The sequence below is a fragment of the Tachysurus fulvidraco genome, chromosome 14 (assembly GCF_022655615.1).
Source record: "Tachysurus fulvidraco isolate hzauxx_2018 chromosome 14, HZAU_PFXX_2.0, whole genome shotgun sequence".
Classification (NCBI taxonomy): Eukaryota; Metazoa; Chordata; class Actinopteri; order Siluriformes; family Bagridae; genus Tachysurus; species Tachysurus fulvidraco.
Window position 1 is genome coordinate 16,377,879 of NC_062531.1, and position 20,743 is coordinate 16,398,621.

Below are 20,743 nucleotides of genomic sequence, written 5' to 3' on the forward strand. Positions count from 1 at the left end.
CGGAGCTGTGGCCGCAAGGTCTCCGGTGCCTGTCGTGGTGGCAATCCCCGAACCCGGTGATGGACCCCGGAAGTAAGGGATGCTGTCAAGCTGAAGAAGGAGTCCTATCGAGCCTGGTTGGCTCGGGGGACTCCGGAGGCAGCTGATAGGTACCGAAAGGCCAAGCAAACTTCAGCCCGGGTGGTTACGGAGGCAAAAACTCAGGTCTGGGAGGAGTTCGGTGAGGCCATGGAGAAGGACTATCGGTTGGCCTCGAAGAAATTCTGGCAAACCGTCCGGCGCCTCAGGAGGGGGAAGCAGTGCCCTGCTCACACTGTTTACAGTGGGAGTGGGAATCTGCTGACTTCGACTGGGGACATCCTCAGATGGTGGAAGGAATACTTTGAGGATCTCCTCAACCCCACCGACATGTCTTCCACTGAAGAAGCAGAGGGCGGGGGCTCAGTTGTGGACTCGTCGATTCCCCAAGCTGAGGTCACTGAGGTAGTTGAGAAGCTCCTCAGTGGCAAGGCACCAGGGGTAGATGAGATCCGCCCGGAGTACCTCAAGTCTCTGGATGTTGTGGGGCTGTCTTGGTTGACATGCCTCTGCAACATCGCATGGAGGTTGGGGACAGTGCCTCTGGACTGGCAGACTGGGGTGGTGGTCCCTCTGTTTAAGAAGGGGGACCGGAGGGTGTGTTCCAACTATAGGGGGATCACACTCCTCAGCCTCCCCGGAAAAGTCTATGCCAGAGTACTGGAGAGGAGAATTCGGCCGATAGTCGAACCTCGGATTCAGGAGGAACAATGCGGGTTTCGTCCCGGTCGTGGAACACTGGACCATCTCTATACCCTCGCCAGGTTGCTGGAGGGTTCATGGGAGTTTGCCCAACTAGTCCACATGTGTTTTGTGGATTTGGAGAAGGCTTTTGACTGTGTCCCTCGTGGTGACCTGTGGGGGGTGCTCTGGGTGTATGGGGTCCGGGGCCTGCTGTTAATGACCGGAGCAGGAGTTTGGTTCGCATTGCCGGCAGTAAGTCAGACTTATTCCCGGTGCATGTTGGACTCCGGCAGGGCTGCCCTTTGTCACCGGTCCTGTTCATTATTTATATGGACAGGATTTCTAGGTGCAGTATGGGGCCGGAGGGGTTCCGGTTTGGGGACCACAGGATTTCGTCTCTGCTTTTTGCAGATGATGTTGTCCTGTTGGCTTCCTCAAACCAGGACCTTCAGCATGCACTGGGACGGTTTGCAGCCGAGTGTGAAGCGGCGGGGATGAGAATCAGCACCTCCAAGTCCGAGGCCATGGTTCTCAGTTGGAAAAGGGTGGCTTGCCCCCTTCAGGTTGGTGGAGAGCTCCTGCCTCAAGTGGAGGAGTTTAAGTATCTTGGGGTCTCATTTACGAGTGAGGGAAGGATGGAGCGGGAGATCAACAGGCAGATTGGTGTATCTTCTGCAGTGATGCGGTCGATATACCGATCTGTTGTGGTGAAGAAAGAGCTGAGCCACAAGGCGAAGCTCTCTATTTACCGGTCGATCTACGTTCCTACCCTCACCTATGGTCATGAGCTTTGGGTCATGACCGAAAGGACGAGATCCCGGATACAGGCGGCCGAAATGAGTTTCCTCCGAAGGGTGGCTGGGCGCTCCCTTAGAGATAGGGTGAGGAGCTCGGTCACTCGGGAGGAGCTCAGAGTAGAGCCGCTGCTCCTCCACATCGATGTGGCTCGGGCACCTGTTTCGGATGCCTCCTGGACGCCTCCCTGGGGAGGTGTTCCGGGCATGTCCAACCGGGAGGAGGCCCCGGGGAAGACCTAGGACATGCTGGAGGGACTATGTCTCTTGGCTGGCCTGGGAACGCCTCGGTATTCCCCCGGAAGAGCTGGAGGAAGTGTCTGGGGAGAGGGAAGTCTGGGCATCCCTGCTTAGACTGCTGCCCCCGCGACACTGCCCCGGATAAGCGGTAGAAGAAGAAGAAGAAGAAGGATTTTTAACTTCTGAAAGTTCCGGTGAGCACTGTTGGGACCATAATCTGGAAATGGAAAGAATATCATTTCACCATAAACCAGCCATGACCAAGTGCTCATTGTAAAATATCTGACCGAGGAGTGTAACAAATTATCAGAAGTACTGCCCAAGAGGCAAGGACCACTTGTGGAGCGCTTCAGAAAAACCTGGAATTAGCAAGAGAAAGGGTGAATGGAAAAATGTACCAATGCATTCTTGATCTGCTGCCATCTACAGTACCAGGATGATGAAAATGAAACGAGGGTAGACATTTCAGCAAGACAATGATCCCAAACACACAGCCAAGAAACTCAATTGGTTTCAGAGAAATAAATTAAAGGTTATAGAATCTGACTTTGATCTTTTTCATTAGATTCTCTATAGGATTTGAGGTCATAGAAGAAGCTTTCAAGATTTGAAGACCATTGTAAAAATGGTTCAAAATCACACCTGAATAATGTACATGACTAGTTTCTCCATACAGGTGGTGTCTTGAAGCGGTCATTACCAATAAAGGCTTTTGCAGTGTTAAATAAATTTCAAAACGCCTGTTCAATACCCCAGTCTCCTTCCATTTTATTACACAAGTTAATTTCTGAACTTCTTGTTTTCTTTGTCTGTATGGATTACTTGCACTGTTAGTGACAAATGGAGAGAGAAAGAAAGAAAGAGATATTCAGAATATTCAGAATACAAATTATTTCGATCACAGCATCTGTTAGGCAGCAAATGAAAGTTGTGTCTTCAGCATTGAGGTGTTAGAGGCAGGAAAAATGGGCAAGTGGGCAACTGGGTCAGAGAATCTCTGCAGAACACTGTAGCTCTTGTAGGGTGTAGAGTGGTCAAAAGTGGTCCAAAGAAATAACAGTAGTGAACCATCAACAGGGTCATGGACGAAAATGGCTCATTTATAAACACGGAGAGCGAGAGCCTGCCCTGTTTGGTCCGATTCAACCATGAGCTATTGTAGCTCAAATTGATTAAGTTATTGAGGGTTCTGATGGAAAGGTGTCAGAATCCACAGTGCATAAGTATTTTGTGTATGGGGCTTCATAGCCACAGGCCAGTCACAGTGCCCATGCTGACCACTGTCCAAAACTAAAAGTACCAACAATGGACACATGAGCATCAGAACTGGACCACAGAGCCATGGAAGATGGGCTGGTCTGAGGAATCATGTTTTCTTTTACATCACATGGGAGGCTCAGTGTGTCACGGCATGAGGTCAGGCAATTTTGCTGGTCAGTGTTGATTAAGTTCACATGCTCACTCATCACAAATTTTTACTTAGCACATAGTTCTCACTCACCACCATATCTAGTTACTCAACATAAAAGTAGAGCATAAAGAACTCTTATTGAAAAGACAACATGAAAATAAAAACATGTCTCTTAAACATTACTTAAATACATGGGGCATTATAAATAACAAAAATCAACAAATAGCATACTGTCTAAATAACAGAAAAAACTAGAACGGTACATTTCCTAAAGAAAATGTGAATGTGCTTGCACGTGATGTCAGTTCTCTTCATCGTGCTGAGTGTTTTGATATATGACATGTCCATGTTGTGCTAAATTTTTGATTTCGCTTATTTTGGGGACGGGGCTACACGTGACGTCAGTTCCCCTCATCGTGCTGAGTGTTTTATGTTGTGTAACTGAGATATGGCTTCTTTATATTGCAATATGGTTCGTGAGGTGCACTACATGGTTGCTAGGGTATGGCTGCACAGTTACTATGGTTATATTTGCAGACTAGTTTCTCACCTGCAACAAAAGAGCACACCTGAAAATCCATTTATCTTTTCCTGAAACAAGTGCCATGAAGATCTTGAACTAAAGCATCAATCAGTGATTTTACTGGGAAAAAATATAATCACGTTACAATAAGGATCATTAGTTCGAATGTAATGTATTAACTAACATTTACTGACAATGAGTAATAAATTATTGTATTTAGTAATCTTTGTTAAAATAAAGTTTATTCTTTGTTCATGTTAGTTCACAGTATATTAAGTAATGTTAACACGGTGTTAATAATGTATTAGTAAATGTTGAAATTAACATGAACAAAATAAATAAATGCTGTAGAAGTGCAGTTCATTATTAGTTCATGTTAAGTAATGTGGTAACTGTCAACTAATGAACCTATATTATAAAGTTTTATAAAAAAAAAAAAAAAAAAAAAAAAAAACTGTCCAAGGGTGGATTCGAACCCCGAATCTCTGCATGCTAAACGGATTCGCTATCCACTACGCCATCTAGGAACACGAGAAAGCCTTTGCGGTTTTATGTATTAATTCACTAATGTGAAGAATGGCACGTCTAATTGTACCCAAGCTTTATTATATTACAGTCATTCTTATCATTTTTTGTGATATACGCGTCATATCATGTCAAAAAATAATTATGTAATGTGAGACAAAGAAAAAATGCGCTTAATTTTAATTAATGGGTGGCTCTTAAAAGAGCCGTTGCTGCTCTTAAAAGGACATTAGTTTAAAGTGAAATAAAAAATTATAAAAACTACACTGATAGTTGAAAACAACAAAACGTTATACAAATGGCAGAAACAACAACATATGTGACCGCCGTGCTGTCCAAGGCACCCCAGTACTAGGTTTAAGCATTAAATACACGTTAAATGTTATATTGTTTGAAAGCTTAGACTCTCGGGATTTTATTAAGCCCACACACAAAGCATAATATGATTTATAGCCATCATACTAATTTAATCCAAGTTGATAGTTACCGAAAATTGGCGGCGCTTACCTTTCTTCACTGGGGTAATATTTTCCAAAACAAATGCTTGTAAAAAATCCCCAAGAGTCTAAGGAACTGGAATATGTAAGCCTTTTAATCCAAAACGCTTTAATCCAAAACGCGTTTCTGACCGAAAAATGTACTTCCGTCCTAGTTCTGTACTTCCAACGTTGTGTGATCTGACAGATTCACTGGTGTATGCTGCCCTCTTTTGGATGTTAGCACATCTACAGAGAGATTCCCCATTCAAGTCTATGGGGAAAAAACACCCCTTTAAACTTCCATACTGGGAATTCTGATCGCTTACAAAATAGATAGCACACCTCTCCTCAATGAGCCGGTCGATTTGACACATCATTTATGGGTCTAGGACAAAAGCTGCGGGACAAGTTACGCCCCGAAAAAGTGTCCGGAAGAGGAAGAAGAATTATTATCAGAATAATAATAATAATTAAGTATGCAAGAGAATAAGAATGTGCTTTGCAAGCACATTAACAAAGGGCTTTCAAAAGGTCTTTTAAACTTTATAAATATCTGAAAACTGCTATGTCCCTTGAACACAGACAACAAAATAAATAAAATCTCAAAACGTGTGATATTTTCACACTAACAATAACAATACTTGGCTGCTACTAAAATAAAGAGTATAACGTTATGTGCATGATCGTTGTGTATAATATCTGCATACTTTTAACAACTCACGTACATGTATTGCCATAAATTAGATCTAATGAACTAAACAGTAACTTCATATCTGACAACACATACATGTGTTAATTTTCTCATCAATAATGCAAGACTCTAGACTTCACTATGGTTTTGACTGAGTGATCATATAATACCTCCCTCATCATTTCTACTTTCTGCTTCTATTTCCCTGCTTTTCACAAAAAAATCTGATGTCCATCAGATGTGATCTACATGAGCCAAAAAATTACATTAGTTTCATCATGTTATAGCATGACTGCGTGCTATAAAAAGGATACACAGACGCTCACGAATATTGATTTCTGCGTGCTCGCGCCAGATTGTCTTTTCCGTTAAAGTACGACGGCAATGCGTTTACACGCATGACTTACGTTTCCTATATAAATACTGGTAAATAAAGTAAAACTTGATCTGTGCATGAAACTTAAACTTGAGGCACAACACCGAACACTTGGGCACATACCCCAGTAAAGGAGTCTAACGACGCCTGTGGTTCGGCAGGCTTATTAAAATGGATGAAATTCACAATTCTGGCCATTTACCTTTGAAACGTTAAGTCCTCACTTCTAAAAAACAGTCACTGTAAGAAGAATTGAAGATGGACAGAAACACATGAAAACCACATTCGTTTTGACGGCTCTCCGCTTGTAGCGTTGAAGAGTTTTAAACTGGCGCTATGATTGGTCGAATTATTATTTTCCCAGGTTGCTCCCCAATGCGGTTACACCCATAGGCGCATTGCCTGGTGCGCAAATGCACAGACAGTTGAACTCAAAGGCATCAATGGTTTTTTTACAATGCGTATTTTGAAGTAACAAATCGTAGCAGCGTACTTTGATGTCTAAATGCGTATCAGCTACACAATGAAATGCATAAAAGGTTGGCAGGTCTGGGATCTGCTGCAAACATCTTGGTGGCAGATACCACAGCACACCTTCAGGGGTTTAGTGGAGTCCATGCCTTCATGGGTCAGGGCTGTTTTTGCAGCAAAAGTGGGACCAACACAGTATTAGGAAGCTGGAATTAATGTTATGCCTAATCTGCATATTATACACACACGGTCACGAGTTCAACTCCCAGGTCCACCAAGCTGCCACTGCTTGGCCCCTGAGCAAGGCCCTTAACCCTCAATTACTCATTTGTAGAAACTGCAAGTCACTCTGGATAAGGGAGTCTTCTAAATGCTGTAAATGTAATGCATCTGTGTCAATAAACTGACTCCAGCCTCAGTCCATTACTTGTGAATTTCCCCCCACATTCTTGAATCAGCTTTGCTTGACAATCTTCACAAGGTTACGGTCATTCATGTTTTTCTTTTTCTGCCACACTTTGCCTTTCCAGTCAACTTACCCGGCATTACCAGAGTGACATACAAAAGTGCTTTGTAGACTCTCCTATTTAACACATTAACACTATATATGCTTTAATACAGCACTCTGAACAGCCAGCCCTTATTAGCAATGATTTTTTGTGGGTTACCCTCTTCATGAGGGTGTCACTGATTACCTTCTGGACAACAGTCAAGTCAGCCATCCACCCCATGAATCTGGTAGTGTGTACTGAACCTGCCTGAGAGTTGTGGAATTTATGTTGCATAAAAAGTGATTTGCTTAAACTGGAAATGAAACTCATATTCTGAGATACTTTTACAATGTTTGAGATTTAGGCAACAATTATTAAAATTAGAATAAAAATAAACACCACACTTGAAACTTTTTAGTTGACATACAATGAGCCTAGAACATACACAGTTCATGTAACTTGCAAAAATGTTGAACTTTCCATTTTATTTTTTGAGATGCACCTGTATATAAGTTTTTATTCAATAATAATGGAACAACATTGAAGATACATAGTGTGACTAACTGAAAGATGAAGCTGAAAAGAATAAATAAAAATAAAAAAAGGTATGATTAGTTCTTAATGTTACCTTTAAGTCCTAAAATCTTGGCAAAACAAGACCCTACACTGTAGATTGTGGATGGAATGTACGTAATGAGACTATAGTTAATGTACGAATGCACGTAATGAGAATATAGTTAAAAAGTAAAGAATAGCAGTGTGAGAACACCAAAACAGAAAATCATTTCTCCATCTGCAGAATATCTGCAATTATTCATTCACTGTAGTGATGGGCGGTTCGTGAACGAACCGTTCTATTGAACCGGTTCTTTTTTGTGAACTGGATGAACCAGTTCACCAAATCGGACTGATTCGTTCTAAACAGTTCATGTCTTGAGTAAGCACTGATTCACAAGTTACTAAAGTTACTCACTTTCGGTCGTGCCTGACAGCCCCTCCGACTCTAAATAAACTAATATCCCGGAGTATATGTAACTTCTGTACACTGAACTGAGACATGTTGTGCTGAGAGAACTGTGAGCTCGAGCTGTTGATGCTGCGCATGCGTGAATCACTGAACCGATACAGCGAATCATCAGTACACTGAACTGAGAACCGTTTCTTTCGGATGTGTCCGAGAACCGATGAGCTGTTGATACTGCGCATGCTTGAATAACTGAACTGATACAGCGAATCATCAGTACACTGAAATGCTTCTTTCGGACGTGTCCGACATACAGTACTGAGAACAGATGAGCTGTTGTTACTGCGCATGCGTAAATCACTGAACTGATACAGCAACAAACGGAAATGGTTATGATTTAATGTCTTATCAACGTATGAGTGTTTCACTCTGTTGCATTATTTTTTGAAACAACTGATGGAGTCAAAGTTGATGAAGATTAGTTTAACTTTATATCTTTAAGACACGTAAAACACCCACTTTTGCACATCAATGCCTGTACTGGGTGTTTTAGTTGCAAAACTTAAATGTAAGAAACGTATTCAACTAAAGTTATGATTACAAAGAACTTTTCAAATGTGTTAAATTGATTGTATTAATATCTGCCGGCAGCAGAGGGATGAAGGAATGTACGTCATTACATCAGGACGTAAAAGATCTGGTGAACTGGATTATTGAACTGGTTCATTAAAATGAACTGCCCGAAAGAACCGGTTCGCGGAAAAGAACCGAACTTCCCATCACTAATTTACTGTGAAAATTCTAGTCTCCAGATTAATGCTTCCACCCTTTGTACATTACCAAAGTGTTATGCTGGCATGAAAAACAACAGGAATCAAATCACAGCTAAGAAGCAATTTAAAATAGCATATGCTGCTTTTGATAGTCCTACCTTTCCAAAACTGCCCACCATTTCCTGTACCAGTGAACGCATAGGAGCAACATAAATTATTTTGAAGTCATCTACGTTGATGGTGCCATCCATGTTGATGTGCTTGCCAATTTCTCTGAGCATGGCCATCAGTGCAACATTAGTTTTTCCAGCTCCCTAAGAGTCAGAGAGAGACATAAATGAGCAAAAAAATTTGCTCCTTTACACATCAAAACCATTTCTAAACAAATGTACTACTGACATAAGAACTGTAAAGTGTTAGGCATTGCAAAGATGTGTTGACTGGCTGGATATAAATTTTAAGTTTAAGCTTTGCAAAGTTACCATCAGGACAGTTATTCTTGTCAGGAATTCAGAGAAACTGTGTTTGTTAAGGCTCTTGTGGGTTGGGATAAGAGTTACATATATTTAAAAAAAAAAAAAAAAAAAAAAAACTCCCCTATAGTAATTTGTTACCAGCCTATGCCATGCTACTGTAGGAATCTTTGGTCTTATATGATCTGCCATGACTACTTCAAGCAAAAGGTGCACCTTTGCGTTCCTAGGCTTTTACATTGAATAGAGCCACAGCAAGGGGCAGAGGTTTCTCTTACAAGCCCCTCCATTCAGGGGGCAGCTTCAAAATTAGAGTTTAAATTAAAAGACAGTTGAATTTTAAGAACATATAAAAATCATGGTTGGACATCATTATTAAGAATATGAAACTCAAATATGCATCACCAAAAACCTCTACATGAAAAACATGGCATGATTGAAATTTTAAACTTACAGTGGGAGCGCACACCAACAAATTTCCATCAGTCTCCATCGTGGTCTTGAACAGCTTGCTTTGGATGCGGTTCAAAGTTTTAAACCCCTCAAACGCTGCTTGAGAGTACTTTGGCATCTTCTCAATAGCCACAAGAGTCTGAAAATGAAGAACAATTAAAAATAAATAAAAAAAACTGACAATGTAATGGAAAATATGTTTCACACATCAGTGACATGCTTTACTTTTAGACAACACTACTGCATAATTTTAGTTTAAAGTAGCATGCTGCTCTAGTGTGGGCAGAAAGCAGTCAAGATTAAAATCATGTTTCTGTACACTGAAAGTTAGTTACAATGTGTAGATTTGAAAAAAATAAAATAAAAACTACTTCAAACTGAAAGTATATCTAACATACAAGAACATTATCTCAGGATATGTCATACAACAGTAGTTAATAAAGTATATTTATTCTTTAATATAAAGAATATTTATCATAATGTAAAAAAGGGTTTTATTGGTTGTCACGTTGTCATTAACACGTTGTCAATTTCCAAGCATTTCAGTAAAAGAACCTCATACCAATTGTGAAACATGGAGGTGGAAATGTTATGGTTTTCGGACCGTTTGCTGCAGCATGACTTGGCCAGCTCATTATAGAATCCATTATGAATTCTACATTGTATAAGGAGGTCCTTGAGGAACGTGTGGGACCATCTGTCAATAAAATCTAAAATGAAGCAGAACTAGACCTTGAAACAACAATGACCCAAAATATACCAGTAAATCCACAAAGAACTGGCAGTCAAGAAACCCCTCAAACATCACACAGCTAGGGCTGGGTGATATGGCCGAAAACTGTATCACAATATCAGTGTTTCATATCGGTCAATATTGATAATTATTGAACTTTTTTTATGGCCCATTTAAAATAAGGACCAGGAGAAAAATATATTACATTTAAACATTTTTATTTTAAGCTAAACCTCCCTCCGATCATAATCCCTTCAGATAGTAAGACAGAAATGTCAACAACCAGGAAAACTCAAATAAATAAAATGTAAACATAAGTCACAATGTCACAAAGTCACAATGAACACTTAATTATCTCTTAACATTTAAGGTGCAAAATGAAAGAAAATATAATGCTTAATAAAGTGTAATAAAATAGTGCAAAGTGTTAAATATAAACAGAGAAACCCGAGAATTTAGTGCAAGTTTAGTCTAGGAAGTTCACGATCTGTTCACCTTCTGGTGAATAAAATAACTTAAAAAAAAAATGTGCGCTGTGTTTTGTAAACATAAATAAAACTAAGGTAGACAGAGATACAGCTGTGATATAAAAAACAAAAATGGATAAAGTACCATAACATTGGTTGAAATATAAAACCTGCAGAAATATGAAAAAGTAACAATTTATTTTTACTCTACTCATACTTGAAGTTGAACTATTCAAGTATATTTTTGAGGGTAACTGTAATTAGGGCTTTAGCTATCGAATATTTTAGTAATAGGGTTGGTATCCTACCATAAATTTCATCGATTAATAAGCTAAAATGGGTTTTTCCTTAATTGAAGAGCAATATTAAATATACAAGAGAAAATAAGATGGGTCTCTTAAAATGAATAATTGATTGGTTTTCTTTCTTTTTTTTAAATGCATAGTATGCAATGCATACAACTATTTTCTATCAAAAATAAACATTTAGATACCCATTGTTTCTCTGTCTGTACTTGTGCTGTGAACAATGATAAAGTTGGCTGAGAAGAATTAAGTACATTTAAGTGTCATACATCATTATGACCCTTACCCTAGGTTTTAAATAAACCCTTTTCTGAGATGCAAAAACAAAAAGTAAATTTTCAAATTACTTTTTTAAAGTATCAAAACTAAGGCATACATTAAAATAAATAGTAATAATACAAAAATACTGCCTTTAAGTCATGCAACTTAACTTTCAGAACTAAAAGATTCAAACTCTACAGCTCAGCCATAAACATTTATTGTCTAATTTGGAATGCTTCGTGGAATTTAAAAGGCAAAAAAAAAAAAAAAATGGACAGGAACTTGGACCTAGAGGCCATGCATGGTTTCACACCGAGTGCCATACATACATATTAATCAGAATATAAAAGTCTCTCTCTCAACGCGTGTGCTTTAAAAGTCTTTAAAGGAGCATGTGATTGCAACAAAAAAAAGGTATCAACATGCTCAGAATTGAGGCTTGCCCTGCACTTTGAAGAAATGTTTCCTGCGGCTGAAAACAGACGCTCTGATAGTATCCCAAAACTTTTTCTGTCATTTTCTCCGGTTTGTTTCTTCTCTTTGCTCATTGTCATTGCGGCCTTCCATTTTGCAGCCCGCACTAGCACGCGCCCTCAAATCAAAAGGCCGCTAACTCCTCGCGTCTCCTTCCGCTTTTACATTAGCGCGTTGTCACACACACACGCACACAAAATAATTGCACAAGAACATGAAGTGAGCTTTAAAATGAATTAAAAGAGGCCTCGAGGCAGAGGAATTTGCCTCGAACAATTGTAATAGAGTTAGTCGAGGAATCACTTCAGCCCTAGTTATTTTAGGTATCTAAAAAACTGCCATACTAGCAAGCTGACTTTTCCTCTTTTATTTACAATTTCCTCGCTCATTGCGGCTCATTTTCTGCTTATCAGTAACCGGCGACTGAAGAGGAATCCAAATAAATCCGAAGAATAAAGAAAATTGAACGTCTTACCGAGCACTTTTTCTTTATCGCTATTGATCACGTCTATTGCAATACATATCGTTATCATTTTATCGCCCAGCCCTACACACAGCTGAAAGAATTCTACATGGAAGAGTGGGGGCAACTTTCTTCCACTCAATGTCAGAAACTGACAATTTGCTGCATTTTTACAAAAAAGTGTTTTAAACATTTTATTTTTATTAACACAAGTGTGGGGTGACCTAACATCTATACGGAAAAAAAAAACACATTTATCCCTTGTGGACACTAAAAACACTACCTTTTTGTGATGTTCATGGACAAAATCATCCACTAAATTAAACTTAAGAAATATTTTTACACTTTTTCTCTCTAGTAATAAGCCTCATTTCTAATCAAATATAAAAAAAAAAGTGAACTGGATTTTTTTTGACTAATATTGGCCAATTTTGGCTTTTATGCATGTTTTTGTGCAGAATTAGATTTTAAATGACTGCCATTATAAGCACTTTTTTTCATTGCACGGCCATGACATGGGGGGGGGGGGGAATGGGGGGCAATTCTTGCTTGTTTAAGGTTCCCTAATAAGTGAAATCTGCAATTTTTACTGTTGACCAAAAATAAAAGGGCCAATGACCCATTACACAAAAATGCGAAGAAAAAAATCTTTTCAGGCTTTTTTTTTTACATGGAGTTATCAGAGGCATCTGTGTGTGTGCCTTTGTGTTCAGGCTTTGAAATCCTGCTTGAAAGCCTGAATACAAAACACACAAATTATAGTATGCTGATATCCTTCATAGAATTCCATCTAAAACAGCCTGAAAATAAGCTTTTTTTTTGTATAGGCCTTTGTAATGATTACGTTGGTTAGAAATGTACAAAATCCTTTGTACAAAATTTTTGGTTACAAAATCCTGAGTTTGGACTCCGTCATATAGATCCTGTATGGAGGAAATTTAAGATCAACCATCTGCCATCAGGTGAACACTGAACAACCTTGGTGTGCAAAGCAGAGATGCAAGGAGAAAGTCACTACTCTCCAAAAACAACATTGCTGCCCATAAAGTTTGCATGTGGACAAGCCAGAGGATTATTAGAAAAATAATGTGGAGGAATGAGATTTTAAAGATGAGAAGCATTATTTTTGGAGAAAGGAAAATACTCCCAACATAAACTTATACATTCTGTGAAACGGTAGTGGTAACATCATGCTTTTAGGCCTGTATTGCTGCATCTGGGCCAGGAGAGCTTGGCATAATTGATGGAATAATGAAATCAGAATTATGCCAGTGAACTCTAAATATAAATGTCAGGACATCGGTTCATGAACTGAATCTAAAGAAAAAGATGGGTCATACACCAAGACAATGACCACAAGCACCCAAGCCTGTCTACCAAAGAATGATTAAAGAGGAACAAAGATAATGTTTTAAAATGGCCAAGTCAATGCCCTGACTTTAATCCAAAATAAAAAATTGTGGAAAGCAAGCAGTTCATGTGAGGACACCCACTAAAAGTATAATATCAGTTGGCTCATTTGTTTGATTGTGTTCATCAAAAAAAAAATAATACAATAAATCAGAATAATAAAATCATCTCACCTCATCCTCAGAGAAGGGCTTGGGTTTAAGTGCAGGAACATGAACCTCCTCATAACCTTTCCTTTGTTTACGGAATGAACCATCAGGCAGCTGGCAGCGCTTGTTAGCCATAAAGTGACTGCCCTGGGTAAAGGCAAGGTCCTCTAGATCTAGCAGATGCCGAGATGCCATGGTCTGCAAAGGGAGAATGGCAGACGACAAAACAAACTTCAAACAAACAACATTAAAATACAACAGTTTTACCCAAGTTTAAACAAAAAACCAAAATGGTTTAAAAAAAATTGTGAAAGTTTTAAATCACCTGGCCATGATCAATGTCCATTGACTCCAGATCATTGTCAACACGAGATTTTCTCACTCTTTCTCTTCGTGATCTTTCCTCCTACAAGGAAAAAAAGCAGTAGGTATTTAATGTTTTGTTCTTCCAAACATGTGCAAGTCAATTAATATTTGGCCAAGATGACACTGTTTAGAGACATGTGTGTTCCTGCAAGAAAAGGTTCTAACTTTCAAACCACAAAATTTCACACCCAGCTGCTTTAAATATATACAATGAAGTCAACATGCTCACACGAATTATGTCTTCTTTTTCAGTCTCTTGCAACTGGTAAAGAACTTGGGACAAATCCTGATCTGCTTCCATTTTGCTCATAATCCTCTCCTTCTCCAAGTCACTTTGAGCACTTGCCAGCATGGTGCAGTACAGGACTGCAAGAGAAATGGAAACAAATCGAGCATTCTGAAAAGAACAGGTCCAATTTACAAGAATGTGTCTGCAGCGCTCTTACTCATGCGTCTGTGCTGGCGTAACACCTTGATGAAGTCAAAAGTGTTAAAACCCAACAGAAGTACCAACTGATTTTCACATTCTCTATCATCACTGGCAGTCTGAAAACAGAAAAAGAAAAAAACATGTGCGTGCAAATAAAGGTACTTACACAATCATCCATTAGGAGTTATGCAAAGAGAAAATTTCTAAAGGAAATAAAGAGGTGAAGGCTTTTACCTTGAGAATCTCCAGAACTTCATCAGCTTTCTTCTGAGACACAATAGCATCGTCATAGAAACGACTGAGCTGTCGCTGAAGCCAAAAAGCATCGATATCCCTTGGATGAAGGTCTTTCTTTTTATTTGTCATCACATCTCCTGCACTTCCCAGCTAGACAAATAAAAGTATTGACATCAACAAAATCAAATTCAATCAATTGTTGGCAATGAATCATCAATTACATGGTCTTTTATAAAAAAAATTAAAAAAAAAGAAAAAGAACGAACACTATTGACAAATGTATTGACAAAGAAAACCACCACTAAACTATGGTAACTCTTAACATTACACAATGCTATTGGCCTTGAATTTCAATGAGAGTAATGTGGTGATAATCACTCAAATCTCTTTTGCAACCTGTAGTTTTCATAAGCTCAGTGCAAGCATTTTTTAAATACTGTTTTTCCCCCCACAGTTTTTTAACCCATGCATGTGCACATTTCTCTGCATTGAATGAGATTTATCATGTATTGCGTGTAAATATGTGTTCTTGACAGAGGCTATAAAGCACTTCGCCGAATCATTCAGGACAAGTACTGCTTCTAAATGCCACACATCATAAAATAAGCCATAATAAAAATAGTAATTTAGGCATATTTTAATTAAAAATTAAGCAAGTCAGTTTTTACATCTTATACATTCACACTCAGGAGGGAAGGAATCATCGATAACCACTGTTCTTAATATTTGTTTTACCATTATAATTTCAGCTGGCAATTAAGAATTTAAAGGTACTTCAATAAAAAGGATTAGATGACATTTATTCTTTAATTAAAAGCCTGAGGGTCCCACCCCCAATCATTCCGACAGAAACTAGCTTTCAATGTTTTCTGTCTAAGGTGTATGAATAGGACTTTATTTCAATTTATTTTCAATACCAGTCAGGTTATTAGACCACATGCAAACGTAGTTAATATTCATAGAGAAATCTCAAACAACTGTTAAGCATTTCTTTCCCTGGCCAGCGACAGTCTACCAATTCTAGTTTTTTGTTCTAGGGCAAAAATGTTATTACTTTGATATATACCACTTCAATGAAACTGATATAGATGGCTTCATTACTTACATTTGCAGACAGTGTACAGCCCACATCCGCTTCCTCACCCTCACTGTCGTCAGAGCCTTCATCACGTACTTCTCCAAATTGATCCTCATCACCTTCCTAGATTACACACACATTTGAGATAATAATCATATCTTATTCTTGCACAGAAGTGTTTCAACATTCAAACCTGGCTTCTAATTATGTAATTGATGAATAATTACTGCACATGTATTCAGAGTATGCAGTCTTCAAGTTTGTGCATACAAATGGCTTGTGTATTTTGTGTTTAATTCACTAGCAAGATGCAGAGACAGCAAGACAATTTGTTTTCCAAAATATAAAATATTAGGAACATAAACTTATTTTTCTGTATACTATCTAATCAGATACTGAACCCCATTTGTATCATGTTGCTAACTGAATTTCAATTAAGTGATTTTAAGGGTGCTTTCACACCTGCCTTGTTTAGTTCGGTTGAATCGTACCAGAGTTCGATTGCTCATTTGGTGAGGTTCGTTTGGGCAGGTGAGAATGCAGCAATCGAACTCTGGTGCGCACCAAAAGCCGACCAAACAAGCGTACCGAGACCTCCTTAAAGAGGTATGTTTGCTTTCAAACAAACTCTGGTATGGTTCGTTTGTGGTGAGAACACGATCCGAGATCGAATAGACCTAACTGCAAAAAGTATTGCACATTTTGGACTACACCAGCTGCCGTAGTGGGTCGTTGGCAATATTTTCGGAAGATGAGCATGTCACAGTTTCGCAAAAGTAATGCTCGCCGCCTCCTGAAGTGTCTTGCGATGCGTCTTCGCCGTTTGCAGTGCATTAAAATTATATTTTCAAGCCGCATCCGCGCTTCATTCTGAAAATTAAGACTTTGCATAGAATGCTGTACACAAGCGATGTAGTAGATTACAACCACGAACATAATTGCAGCACACAGTTATCTCTACATGGTGTACTGTATGCTGTATTTTCCTGTAATTTTCCTTTTTGTTTACTTCCGGAGTTTCGTTGGAATTTTCCGGACCAAATGAACCGAACTATAGATGTGAAAGCACCCTAAGCTAAAATAAATTTGTTTCTAATCCATCATTTTACAGTAACCTCTGACATGACAAAGTAAATGCCCTAAATAAATGGAAAAAGAAATATATAGTACTATGTGTATGGAGTTGTGGAAAACTGGGATTGAATATTAATATATATTAATATACATGTACACTCATACTGTCTAACAGCTTTCAAAGACTAAATTTTCAGCAGTGGCATGTAAATGAAATTATACAAGTACAACTCACCTCCTCATCAGATTCAAACTGTACATTTACGCCATACGTTTCATCTATGTTGTCATCTGTATTAAAAGAAAAATGATGATTTAAGATACTTAAAAGGCCGGTTCTAGATTCAACTAACATTTTCAAGCATTTCAGTCAGGAGTCAGCAGAGGCTTGATTTGATATAAACAACCCAACCAAGAAAGTAGAAATAAAACAAAACAAAAGCTGTCAAATTTAGATGAACTTGTGTGTGGAGTTTGCATTTTCTCCCTGTGCCTCGGGGGTTTCCTCCGGGTACTCCGGTTTCCTCCCCTGGTCCAAAGACATGCATGGTAGGTTGATTGGCATCTCTGGAAAATTGTCCGTAGTGTGTGAGTGAATGAGAGTGTGTATGTGTGCCCTGCGATGGGTTGGCACTCCATCCAGGATGTATCCTGCCTTGATGCCTGATGACGACTGAGATAGGCACAGGCTCCCCGTGACCCGAGAAGTTCGGATACACGGTAGAAAATGAATGAATGAAATTTTAATAATAATTAGGAGAGTAATAGTTCTCCTTGTAAACATTCCTTTGAAGAAACATGATAAAACTTTGAAGCACAATGTCCCTGACTGACAAATGCTTTTTAACTGGTAACTAGATTTTAGTTCACATCAAGGTCAATCTCAGAAAAGGGCCAGTTCACTGATTCCTGGTATGCAAGACTTAGAGTTTTGCAGGAGTCCACAGATTGAAAGTGATTCACCTCATTAACATGCCAAGAAAAATATTTAGAATCAGGGTGTTTCAGTTAGCGATACAGATAGTGGCTAAATATTTTCTCTATATCTGGGTTGTCTGGTCAGGTTTAAACAAATCAGGTCTTCGTATGAAGACGAGTAAACAGTTATGGGTGGCAAAATGCGTAGAGCCTGGGTAAATTGTGATATTCACACAATTTTGCATGTTATTCATAGTCCCAGACCTTGTGAATAAGCATGAGGATATGTTTTGTTCAAGACTACAAAGAACTTCTCTAAGTCACTAAGCATAAGGGCATCTACAAAATGCTGTACACAATGAATTAGATCAGGTGTCAATTTGTCATTTGGTTGACAAACAGTTGATAATATTCTCATGCGGTGACAGAAATCGTTTTACCCATATTTTGTAGTTCCTTGTCTCCACCATAGTCCGTGATCTTTTTGCCCAGGTTGACAAGGACATGGTAACGCGTGTCATCTGCAGGGCCAAGCAGCTGCTCAACCTCTCGCCGCCTTTCCTTATCTCTCATCTTGTCATTCTTTAATACAGCCAAGACTTCATCAGCAGCCCCACATAAGATATCTCTAGGCTGGGTAGGAAGCAGGCAGTTGAGGGATTTTGCACAAAATGCAGCACAGAAATTTAAATTATTTATGAAGCCAAACAGGGGGGCAAGTTATATATAAATTATGAGTTCTTACCTGATCTCCAAGAGCAGCCTGGATGAAGCTCAGTAGAATTTCATAAGTTTCTCTGGTCTCTTTGGTCTTGGGCTTATAAACAATACCCACCATATCATCAATGCCCTCAGACAGAAGAGTGAACCCTTTCATTTTGTTAATGTCATGCCTGTCCTCATCCCGCTTTCTTCTCCTACATAAAGATATAATTCAGTTGTCGAAATGCGTACGCTCTACTGTACTAAAAGGAGTTTAATCTGGTGAGAAAACGTGATGACAAACAAATGATGCACAGAAATTTTATGTGAACAACACATTGGTTATTTTCTGTAGTGGTACCGTAAAAAGTGTTAACACATACTTTGCTCTCCTTTCCTCCAACATTTGTGGCTTTGTTCTCTGACTCTTATCGCCCATTTTTGTTCCCTCCAATTTCCCAACCAGAGATAATACCTCTCCAGTGGGCTCATCTCGCCGTGTGCGGTCGATCAGAGAGCGGTCCGCTTGCAAAACTAAGTTCGAGTTCTATAGAGCCAAAAAAAATATTAAGCAAACCAAAAAAAAAAAAAAAAAAAAAAACAGAAAAGCAACAATCTACACAACTGCAACATACATACATGCAAATTTTTCCTTAACGATTACTCTAACAAGCAAACAATTAACAGCACACGCGTTAACTTTCTTACAGTAAGGATTTAAGCTAAATCAATATAAATAAAGGCGGATGTAGTAATAGAAGGAAAACAAGAATGGCTATTAAGTAATGAATCATACTTACCGCTTTATATTCGTATTGCAAGCTACGCGCTGTAACATCCGCCATTACTTTATTTAATCCTGGCTACTTCTCAAAAATATAAGCTAACAAAAGCACGGTCTGCTAATATTCGCTAAGAATTTTTTTTCACGGAAATCTTGATTAAAAAATGAAATCAGAATCAGACAAGGTGGTAGATTCCAGCTGCACGCCAAACGTATTTACCACTTTGATCCTGAAAGAGACTGAACTACGTTGAAAATAAGCACAACGCGGTTACAACGACATGGCTATTACGTATATTTGGTACAGGTTCTTGGTACTTCCTGAACCGTTTTTGAAATATTGCCCTCATGTGGATTGGAGGTGTCACCCCGTAAAATGGGTATTTCTGAGCCTAGATTCGACTCGTACAAGTTATGAGATGCTCAAAAAGAAAATTTTATCAGCCACACAATCCACCGCTTCCAAACACTGTCCTCCCTTTTCTATGTTAATTATTCTACTCACATAGCTAATTTCTTCATTTTGAATTAGCTTTGTCCTGGGGTGAACTTTATGTTTTCAGAACCTTTATCAAATGCATGGATTCTTTCAAAATTGCATGTGTTTGAAGGGAACAACACTGTTCTGAACAGTCTATCTGACCTTGACTCTAAGTTCAACTTTAGATGTATCTCTCTGTTAGAATTTGCCAAACTAAGGATGTTATTTTAAGGAAAAAACTATACAAAGCCTATTCATGTTTAACAGATTCATCTAAACGATTTGTCTTTCTTGTCATGTTAAAACTTACTTAATTTAACCAACAACAGTAATGGCGCTCAAAACTACTCATGATGTTGCCTCATCTTTTACAATTACACAAATTCATATAGGTCTAAAAAGATCCCACATACCTCTAGGTTCGATTATTGTAATGACTCACTCAGTCCATAGTAGAATGAGAAGATATGATCACAATATTCCTGTCTTATCCACAACATATTGACTCCCAGTAAAATTAGCGTTGATTATAACACAGTGAATAGTTTCACCTTATCTGCTTACTCAACTTCAGGCAACTCTGCTGACTGAATTTAGAAATACATGTTCCCCTTGCAAATATTTTGCCACACAGTTCAAGTATTAAATGGATGCAACTTGTGCTGCTTTGTTGTGAGCAAGGATATAAGTATTTTGGACAGGATAAAATGTTATAGTGATAGTTCTCTTCAGAAAGATTGAAATGATCTTGTGCTAAAGGGAGTAAATTTGCCAGCGTTTTCCTTGCACCAATGGCAATATGGGTTCACACAACATTTATTATTGACTTTTGCAGTTTTTAATTAGTTGTCATCCTGTTGGACAGTGACATAGCAGGTCAAAGAGTATAAGAGTGTTTGGGTAAAATTTAGGGTTTCACTGTGAGTCAGAACCACTGGGACAGGCTAGAACAATACCATAGAGGCCCAACTTCCATGTCAGTGTG

The 20,743-nt window shown here is 38.7% G+C and overlaps 1 protein-coding gene across 1 annotated transcript in view; it reads right to left on the reverse strand.

The window, feature by feature from the left end:
- snrnp200 (small nuclear ribonucleoprotein 200 (U5)) overlaps positions 1 to 19,580 on the reverse strand; it is a 62,225-nt gene extending 42,645 nt beyond the window's left edge. Inside the window, exons 1-13 of the mRNA XM_027171029.2 lie at positions 19,294 to 19,580; positions 18,877 to 19,040; positions 18,537 to 18,708; positions 18,232 to 18,424; positions 17,109 to 17,164; positions 15,827 to 15,922; positions 14,719 to 14,871; positions 14,501 to 14,600; positions 14,284 to 14,420; positions 14,014 to 14,094; positions 13,713 to 13,886; positions 9,428 to 9,565; positions 8,659 to 8,814 (exon numbers count right to left, since the gene is read on the reverse strand). Coding sequence (XP_027026830.1) covers positions 8,659 to 8,814; positions 9,428 to 9,565; positions 13,713 to 13,886; positions 14,014 to 14,094; positions 14,284 to 14,420; positions 14,501 to 14,600; positions 14,719 to 14,871; positions 15,827 to 15,922; positions 17,109 to 17,164; positions 18,232 to 18,424; positions 18,537 to 18,708; positions 18,877 to 19,040; positions 19,294 to 19,338 — 1,665 coding nt within the window. The 5' untranslated portion in view covers positions 19,339 to 19,580. The remainder of the gene's footprint in view (positions 1 to 8,658; positions 8,815 to 9,427; positions 9,566 to 13,712; positions 13,887 to 14,013; positions 14,095 to 14,283; positions 14,421 to 14,500; positions 14,601 to 14,718; positions 14,872 to 15,826; positions 15,923 to 17,108; positions 17,165 to 18,231; positions 18,425 to 18,536; positions 18,709 to 18,876; positions 19,041 to 19,293) is intronic.
- Between the last annotated feature and the right edge of the window lie 1,163 nt (positions 19,581 to 20,743).